Here is a 9,523-nt window from a genome sequence, read left to right on the forward strand (position 1 = left end):
AGTTACATTTTTCTCAATTTGCGTTCGAAGTCACATGTGTTTTTGCTTGGTTATTTGTGGGTGTGCACCATAAAAGTTGCATGTTCCTTGCAGATTAAATTAATTCGATATTACTATTGATTGCAGTACTTTTCCGGCTTGGAAGAAGCAGTTGTTCGTAACATTAAGGCTTGCAAAGAGTTTGCCCAATCGGTTCGGTCAGCCTATGGACCCAATGGGATGAATAAAATGGTTATTAATCATATCGAAAAGCAGTTTGTGACTAGTGATGCGGCAACGATTATTCGGGAACTGGATGTTGAGCACCCAGCTGCTAGACTGATGATTTTAGCTAGTCAAATGCAGGACTCGGAAGTTGGAGATGGGACCAATTTTGTCATTATTTTGGCAGGCGCTTTACTAGGTAAGGCCCATCCACCAACTAGTCGTTAATAATTTAATATAGAAGAAATAAAGCAAGATTTATGCATAAGTACTTGAAGAAATAAGATCAATTGGAAGGCACTTTGCATCTAGAAATAATAAAGCTTTACACAGCACTGATGCAAGCTTCATTATTATCCTAATTAGTGGATAAACCATTTTTTTTCTCCTAAACCTTAATAAATTTCCGAACTGCTTATAACCATTTCAATATTTATTAAGTATGTAAGTAGAGTTCCAATAACAGACAGGGTTTAGTTCGCTCTTCTAGTCTAATTTTCCTTGCAATCTTTCAATCCAGTTTTCATCATCAAATTCGTTTCTTGTGCAATGATGGACATTAATTAAATTAAAACTATTAATTTTTTTCTGAATCTTCAAGAAGAAACTAATTTGGTTTGATTTATTGCAGATGCTTCAGAAGAACTGATTCGTCTAGGTGTAACTCCGACTGAAATAGCGGAAGGTTTCGAGAAAGGTCTTGAAAGAGCTTTGGAAATATTGAAATCTTTGGTTTGCTACACTGTTAAAGACAACCGCGATGTAAAAGAAGTGACGCAAGCTATTAAGACTTCGATCGAATCGAAACAGTATGGAAATGAGGATTTTCTCGCCGACTTAGTCGCTAGAGCGTGCATCTCAATATTGCCTGAGCAAACCAGCTTTAACGTGGATAATATGCGAGTTTGCAAGATTTTGGGATCTGGACTTTTAAGTTCTCAGGTATATGTATATGAATAAGTTTCCAATAGAGAAAGTTTGCTGATTTCAAGGAACTTGATTGCAGGTCGTGCAAGGGATGGTTATTAAGGGGCACGTTGAGGGCGAAATCACGCAAGCTGAAGATGCCAAGATAGCAATTTACAGTTGCCCAGTTGATATCCTGCAAACTGAAACTAAAGGTAAAACAACTTGGAATTGCAAAGCTTGTTTTTTAAATGTGAGCTTTTTCAGGTACGGTGTTGATCAAAACTGCGGATGAATTGATGAACTTCAGCCGGGGCGAGGAGAATCTGTTGGAGTTGCAAATTAAGTCAATTGCCGATGCGGGAACCAAAGTCATTGTGGCTGGCGACAAATTTGGCGATATGGCTCTGCACTACGTACACAAATACAACATGATGGCCGTCAAGTTCAATTCGCAATGCGATTTGAGACAGTTGAGCAAAACTGTAAATGGCACTGTGCTGCCCAAACTGTCCACCCCATCCCCTCAGGAATTGGGCTATTGCGATTTGGTCTGCGTAGAAGAATTGGGAGACACCCCGATTGTGGCATTCAGACAAAAGGGAAAAGAGTCTAGAATATCAACCATACTGATTAGAGGAGCCAGTGATAATTACATGGACGATATCGAGCGAGCAATCGATGATGGAGTCAATACGTTCAAGGTACGTCAGTTAGCCTATGCGGAGGTTGAATCATTTTTCACCAACTCGTCTTTAATTTTTTTAGGGGCTTTCAAGAGATCCACGATTTGTTCCTGGTGCAGGCGCCACCGAAGCCGAACTGGCTGTTCGACTTCTCGAGTTTGCAGACACGCTTCCTGGTTTGGAGCAGTATGCCATTCGAAAGTTCGCCACTGCTTTGGAGGCTTTCCCCAAGGCTTTGGCTGATAATAGCGGCTTGAGGTCTCAAGTGATTCTGGAGAAAATCCTTGACGCTCACCTGGTAAACTTTTTTTTCAAAATCGTAGCTACAGTACTTCTTTTTAGGGCTGTGTCTAAGGTTTTTTAATGTTGTTTCAGAATGGACAGAAAAATGTCGGTGTTGACATCACAGCGGAAAATTCGCTGGTAGATGTGGTAGAAAAGCAAATTTTCGATCTCTACCAAGCGAAATTCTGGGGTCTTAAGTATGCAGTGGATGCAGCCTCTACCATTCTGCGGGTGGACCAAATCATCATGGCTAAGCGGGCAGGAGGGCCGAAAGCGCGCGGGCCCCAAGGCAGCGATGATGAATCTTAGTTTCGCCTTTCTATTTAGATTGGAATTGCTGCATTTTTTTTTTCAAGCAGCAGGTCCAATGTAATTTTACACGTTAATTCTTTTAATTCATTAACTCGCTAGGACTTGATTAACCTATTTCTAATTAAACAGCTTTGAAAATACAAGTTTCAAGTATTTTTTTCCCTTTTCCTAAAAAAAACCAAAGCTGATTCGAACATTTATCGTGGTTGTGCTGTGGAGGGCTGACTCAATTCCGTAACTAAGTAGAAAGCAGAGGAAAGAAACAGTTCTGGCAACCTTCTCCAATGTGTTGAGATAATACAAGCAGTTCAGATAACTGATTCAAAACGTGGTCTATCTATTTATAGATTCGAGCCCGTGGCTCTTTTAAAGTAGTTAATTTAATGCTTTCTAAATGATATTTACTAGGGATAAGAGACTACAAAGGCCTTGGTTTCCTTAAAACTTCACCCAGTTGTGTGGATAAAGTAATTCCGAAAGGTTCACCTCGCCGATCGCCAGGTAATTTGCTTTATTTTCGGCTTATTAATTGTTTAAACAAGATTTTCATCGCTAGATTGGATTACAACTGAGTTTAATTGGTGCGTATTCGATTATTTACTACCGCGCTTTCCCTCTGCAATCCATGTATGTAACGTGCGAACCAATTAAGACTGCATGTGCTTTTAAAACTCGTAGTGTTTACGCATGAAACTGCATTTGAAAGCCTACTTGCACTTGTACTGGAGCGTTTCACGGCGCAATTTGCATATCTACTGAAGCCTTAAGTTCCTTTGCCCAACTAAACAGACGAGAAAAACAAAAAATGCTCAAATAAAAAATTCAATGCGTTTTTCCGGTTTTATAGGTTAATTTTCGAAATTATTTTAGGCCTTATAACCGAAACAGGAACGCGTTTTACTTAAAATTTCTTGTGTTAATTTTTTGGAATTTTCGGGCTTTTAAATACGGTTTGATTAATCAACATCAACGTGTACAGGTCTTGGGGTTCTAAATTATAAAAGCAATTAACTAGTTTTTTTTAAGCTACTGTCCAACTAAAAAACAGGTAATGGCGAATGCTCTTAATAAATAGTTTAAAAACTTAAACAAAATCAATCATAAAATTGTTGGTTTTATTTAAAGCTCTTTCCTTGAACTTTGCCATTATTTTAATACGAGAGTCTGAATGAATGTCTGCTGTAGAGTTTGGGTCTCAGGATTTTAATTCCATTTGAAGCAAAACTGAAAATTATTATTAATGTTCATTATTCATTAGCGGAAATCTGACTCTATAATTCCGGCAGTTTTCTGATTTTTTCAAAATCAAAGTAAAAATAGATAAAATATTGAAGCCTCTTATTCCCGATTTTTGCCATTCTTTTAATGTGGAACCATAAAACCTAGGAGGAGCTAATTAAGTGTTTTAAAGCCTTATTAAATAAGAGGTCTTTTGTTGAACTCCCGGTTACTCGGAATTAAGTGCCTCTGATTAATCACTGATTTTAACTTGACAAGTTCCTAGACTTCAGAATGTTGTCTTGGAGCTAATTCTATTGCACTTTTTCTATATAGCATGAAAAATTGTCAATTCCAGTGTTTAAATGCACTGTGGGAAAACCATGGCAAAAGTTATAATCGTCGGAGCTGGCGCTTCTGGAATTGCTTGTGCTACAAGACTGATCGCAAAAGGTTTCGATGTGACGATTTTGGAAGCTGAAAACCGAATTGGCGGAAGAATTCACTCAGTTCATTTTGGAGGCACTAATGTGGACTTGGGGGCGCAATGGGTAAGATCCATTCGCAAAATTAACAATTCACGCACGGGATAACGTTGGAATATTGCAGATTCACGGGGAAAAAGGAAATGTCGTCTACGAAATGGTTGAAAACCTAAACCTAACTGATTACCCGAAAAGTTCCACGTACTCAAACATGTCGTTTTTTACTTCGACTGGAACAATGTTGGATACAAAATTGACTAATCAGCTTTATGAGATTGTGGAAAACATTCTGGAAGAGTCTGATTTGGCATCGGAACATAAAGGAACCCTAAGAGAATATTTCGATTCAAAGTAAGCGAACGGTTTTAACAAACTACAATTTTGGCCGATGGAAACAAGAAATTCGCTCGCGTTTCATTGTCGAGCAGCTGAAAAATTAGCACAAAACAGGTTGCTAAAACTACAACTTAAATCATAATTTTAAAAGTTCTTTGCTTGATTGTTACCTGTGCTATTAGCGGAAATTAGTGCATTTCTCAATTATTTTGATCGCATTAGCAAAGCTTTGGGAACTAGATTGAACAACCATTTTTTAAAGTTTCGAATTTTTCTTTTCTGATGAGCTTGACGATTTTTTCATTTCCGTTTATTTACGTTATTTAGGTAACAATTATGAAAAAACCGTCACTTTGCAAATTGCAAAAGTTCTAACTTCGTTTTAAGCGAATATTTTGCTTTACATGCAAAATTATTTTTCTGGTCTCCACCTATTTTTTAAATGGTAAAAATTAGAGTATAATTTTACTACATGATTTCCACTTTTAAATTAGACTCATTTAGATTGAAAATTGCTGCCAGTTAGAAATAGTTAAACAACAGAAAGATAATGTAAAAAATTTTATCAGAAATTTTGCAATAAAATGTTGGATTTCACCTGCAAGGGACGATTTGTTCATAAATATTTCCTATGGAACATACAAAAGTAGCAGGTGAAATGAAACTGCAATTTAAAACAATGAATCGTTTAGAGTGAGTTAAAATTCTCCGAAACCAACCGAAATTTATGTATATTTACAAAAGAATTTAAAGAACATTTAAAAGCCAACTCAGCTGAACTTGAAGCACTTAAACAGCAATTGGAAACACATTTTTTAGGTACACTAAACAAGTCAATGCAAAACTCGGCAACGAAAATAAAGAGCTGCTAAATGCTGCGGAGTTCATCAGGAACTGGTTTAGTAAGTTCTATTTGTGCATGGATCCTGCCGAGGATTTAGCGCAAGTATCAGTTAATAGCCTGGTGAAATACCGGGAATGCGAAGGAAACCATCTAGTCCATTGGAAGACCAATGGATTCGCAAGTTTCTTCAACGTTTTACTCGTAAGTACGTCTTTAATTCATTTTATTTTAGACTTAACAGCGGACTTTAGGAAAAAATACTTTGTAGGAAAACAATCCAAAATCATTCTTAACTGAGCACGTGTTGCTTAATAAGGAAGTCATCAAAATCGTTTGGGACCAAACTGGGGATTCCAAAGACAGGGGAAAAGTGAAACTGTTCTGTGCAGACTCAAGTCGCTTCACTGCCGACCATGTGATATTAACAGTTTCAATAGGAGTTTTGAAAGAAACCTACCAGACCTTATTCAAACCCAGTCTCCCATTGTGCAAAATTAACTGCCTCGAAACCATTCCAATGGGCACCTGCCAAAAAATCATCATCAAATTCCCCAACAAATGGTGGCCGGATGAAGTCAAGGACTTTAGCTTCGTTTGGACAGATGAAGACAAGAAAACCTTGCCCAAAGAATTTCCTTTTGGACCCATCAGGAATGAGAGGTTTGCTTATCAGCGTCAACTACAAACACGTTCCCTATTGTCTAAACGATTCTAGATCTTGGCTGGAAGACATTTTCGGATTTTACACTGTTGATAGCGACCCGAACATTCTTCTCGGCTGGCTAGTAGGATCAATGGTAAAAGAAGTCGAGCTCCTTTCAGACGAGCTCTTAATGAACGCTTCACTGTTTCTACTGAGGAAATTTGCCGGCGAAATTTACAAAATCAGCGAGCCATCTGAAATTATACGGTTCGTGTGATTTACTGGAAAGTTAAGGAATTTTTCTTGCTAGTTAATGGGTTTCTTAGGTCCAAATGGGGCACAAACCCGCATTTTTTGGGAACCTACTCATACGTCGGGGTGGAAATGGAAGCACGTGAAGCCACTCGGGAAGACTTGGCCAAACCTCTTGTAGTGGATGGAAAGGAAGTTGTGCTATTTGCAGGTGAAGCCACGCATTCTTGCTACTTTTCCACTGTTCATGGGGCAGTCGAAAGCGGCTGGAGAGAAGCGGATAGACTGATCGAAAGGTCTTAGTAAGTTTATTGTTTTTATTTGCCATAATTTTACTGGGTATTAAGAATGCGAGAGGTTTTGTAACGAGAGAAAAACTAATTCTGATTTGAACACCGACCTTTTGGAATTTTTTTTTCAGATTGTTCTTCAAGAACAATCAACTCTTCTGCTTCTTCCAGGGCGTCTCCCTAAAAAATTACTGGAAAAACAACCGACTGATCAGCTCGAAAAGAGACATCGCAGCTTGTTCTTTAAGTATCTTCAAGAACAGTCTCTAAATCACTGTAGTTTTGCTACTTAAGACGCAACTAATAAAGTGTCTGAAAGTAACTTAAAGTCCATTTAAATGTCTTTATAATGAAGGTTTAAGACCGACAATCACTTGAGAAACACTCGAATAATGAAGCAAAGAAACAATGGCGGTAGTATTTTAAGTGGCTGCAAGTACAGTTTGTCAATTACCTTGAAATAAATTCGCAATTCAAATTCACGCAAAAAGTGCTTAAGATCGCTTGAAGGCCTTTAAATGCTTCAAAATGCCCGATCGCTAGTGAAAATTACTGGAAAAACAACCGAGCGATCAGCTCGAGAAGAGACATCGCAGCTTGTTGCATACGTATCTTCAAAAGCAGCCCCTAAGTTCCTGTCTGGTCTTCCTACTTGAGACGTAACTAAGTGTCTGAAAGTGACTTAAAGTCCATTTAAAGGGCTTTATAACGAAAGTTTAAGACGGACAATCGATTGAGAAACACCCGAATAATTAAACAAAGAAACATTGGCGATAGTATTTTAGGTGGCTCCAAGTACAGTTTGTCAATTATCTTCAAATAAATTCGCTGCTCAAAATCAAGCAAAAAAGTGCTTAAAGATAACTTGAAGGAGATTAAACATAACCTTTTGTTCTTTTGACCCATCAGATATTTTCTGCGAAGCTGTTTAAACTTTTTGGTTTCCTGCCTTTTTAATGCGTAATGTGTTAGTCTAAACACCCCGGGTCCAAAATGAACAGTTTTTGCTCATCTAGCTTTAGCAGTTAAACATTTGTGATGAACTTAAATAGTAAATAAAATTGAAACTAATGGGGTTTTCGCCTAAAAACCCATTAGTTTCAAGGAATGGCCTCGAAAGTCTATCTCTTTTAGTAAATAAAATTGTCTGTAAGCTCAAGGATGATATGCGGTCGATGATTTTTCCGGAGGTTAAGTACTTTTGACCGTTGTAGACCAATTTTCCCATAAAAATTGAAAAAAGATTATTTCCAGCAAATCCAGACGCCATAAGGTAGTCATAGTTGGAGCTGGAATAGCTGGTCTGGCCGCCGCAACTAAACTGCTCGAGAATAAAATTGACGACTTTCTGCTACTGGAAGCTCAAGAAGAAGCTGGCGGCCGCATCAAAACCGTTCAAATTGGAAACAAACCCATCGATTTGGGGGCACAGTGGATGCATGGCAAAAGCAACCCATTGTACGACTTGGCAAAAGAAAAGCAACTTATTTCAGGTGGGTTCGGCCACGCGAAATCGCGGGCAGTTTCCATCAACTCTCAATGTTTCCAGACGAAATGTCCGAGGAAGGGTTGGGCCTGTACGTGAGAAGCAACGGGAAAATCGTGGATAAATTCATGGTGGACAAAGTGGCCTTTAAAGTGGGCCAGATTCTGGAAGGCTGCTCGAAATTAGTCAGTGAAAATAGTGGCTGCACTGCTTTGGGAACCATTCTTGAGCAGCATTTTTTCCGGTATCTAGAGGAACACGTTCCTGATGAGAGCGAAGCTGAAGTTATGAAGGAGCTTTATGACTGGCATGTGAGGTTTCAAGTCATCGACAACTCCTGCAAGGATTTATCGAAACTGAGCGCGAAAAGGTGGGCTGATTATGTTTGCCTTGATGATGAAGCCCACGCCAATATGAAACATGGGTATCAATCGCTAGTTCAACTCCTTCTGGATGGTCTTCCGGACAACCAGGTGAAGTTCAACACGGAAGTCACTAAAATCAGTTTCTCTCCGCAATCGGAGATCAAACTAGATCTTCTGGCCGGTGGTTCGATAGTGTGCGAGCATTTGATTTTAACGCCCTCCTTAGGGGTGCTCAAGGAGTTCCAGGGGCTTTCCAATGTTCTACCCGAGTCCTTAATGGTAAATATTGCCAATATGGGCTTTGCCAGTATATGCAAAGTGTATTTATTTTACGACCGCAAATGGTGGGGAGACTCCCAGGGTGAGATCTGTTCGTTTAGGGCCTAACCAGGTGTAAATTCTGGCTCTTTTAGGGTTCCAACTGCTCTGGAGCAGCGATCACAATGCGACTTGGCAAAGACACATCACTGGGTTCGATGAAGTTTTCAATCACGAGAACACTTTGATGACCTGGGTGGGTGGAGATTCTGTGCGAGAAGTGGAACGTCTGCCTGCAGAAGAAGTCGGAAAACAGTGTACTGAACTACTGAGGACTTTCCTGCCCAACTATTCCGTGCCGGAACCAATGGAAGTTATTCGGTAAGGCGAGGGAGACGAAACTGACCTGTTCATGCAACCAGAGAACCAAATTTCTTTAGAACCCAGTGGCTTTCCAACCCGTTCATCAAAGGCAGTTATTCCCACATAACTCCCGAATGTGACGATTGCAATGCGGGAATAAACGCCTTAAAACAGCCGGTGCTGGTAGACGGGGTTCCGAGGATTCTTTTGGCTGGGGAGGCAATTCACTCATCGCATTATTCAACCACCCACGGAGCGTACGAATCTGGATTAGACCAAGCGCAAGTTTTATGTGATTTTCTTTTGGAAAACAAGCCTGCTATTTAGTTGCATATTTTTAAGACTGAATGCCTGCGAAGTTTTAAGTTATTAAAACTAGACATATTTATGCCAATGAACACGGAAAACCATTAACCTTTCACTTTTTATGCGCTAAAATGCAATGTTCTATGTTATATTGCGTTCGCATTCACATTTCCAGCGCTCTTAGATATTTTTTCAACAACTAGTATTATTTGTGGGATTTTTGGCGATTTAATTGGTTTGGTTGGTTTTAATCCCAAAAAACATTTGCAAGTGTATATAAAACA

At 39.1% G+C, this 9,523-nt stretch overlaps 2 protein-coding genes across 5 annotated transcripts; both read left to right on the top strand.

Annotated features, from left to right (window-relative positions):
* Positions 1 to 126: 126 nt before the first annotated feature.
* LOC125505781 (T-complex protein 1 subunit theta-like) lies at positions 127 to 2,536 on the top strand (the record flags this gene model as incomplete). The annotated part of the gene is given in 6 exon segments (XM_048670246.1): positions 127 to 403; positions 836 to 1,146; positions 1,211 to 1,325; positions 1,378 to 1,814; positions 1,879 to 2,094; positions 2,172 to 2,536. Coding segments are annotated over 6 exon segments (1,575 nt in total), but the record flags the coding sequence as incomplete, so codon positions are not given.
* A 138-nt stretch (positions 2,537 to 2,674) lies between these two features.
* LOC125505806 (spermine oxidase-like) lies at positions 2,675 to 9,523 on the top strand. 4 transcript variants are annotated; one of them, XM_048670397.1, is made up of 12 exons: positions 2,675 to 2,894; positions 2,950 to 2,974; positions 3,948 to 4,162; positions 4,221 to 4,447; positions 5,252 to 5,477; positions 5,545 to 5,936; positions 5,992 to 6,186; positions 6,246 to 6,473; positions 7,716 to 7,954; positions 8,011 to 8,673; positions 8,726 to 8,951; positions 9,011 to 9,523. In XM_048670397.1, the coding sequence occupies exons 3-12, from the start codon at positions 3,977 to 3,979 to the stop codon at positions 9,258 to 9,260; spliced, it is 2,832 nt and encodes a 943-aa protein (XP_048526354.1). In that variant the 5' UTR covers positions 2,675 to 2,894; positions 2,950 to 2,974; positions 3,948 to 3,976; the 3' UTR covers positions 9,261 to 9,523. The 4 variants fall into 4 exon arrangements, with proteins under 4 accessions (XP_048526354.1, XP_048526355.1, XP_048526353.1 ...); XM_048670398.1 differs by having other exon boundaries at positions 3,970 to 4,162; XM_048670396.1 differs by lacking the exon at positions 2,950 to 2,974.

The sequence above is a fragment of the Dendroctonus ponderosae genome, unplaced genomic scaffold (genome assembly GCF_020466585.1).
Source record: "Dendroctonus ponderosae isolate FM_Combo_2020 unplaced genomic scaffold, Dpon_F_20191213v2 Dpon_F_20191213_1, whole genome shotgun sequence".
Classification (NCBI taxonomy): domain Eukaryota; kingdom Metazoa; phylum Arthropoda; class Insecta; order Coleoptera; family Curculionidae; genus Dendroctonus; species Dendroctonus ponderosae.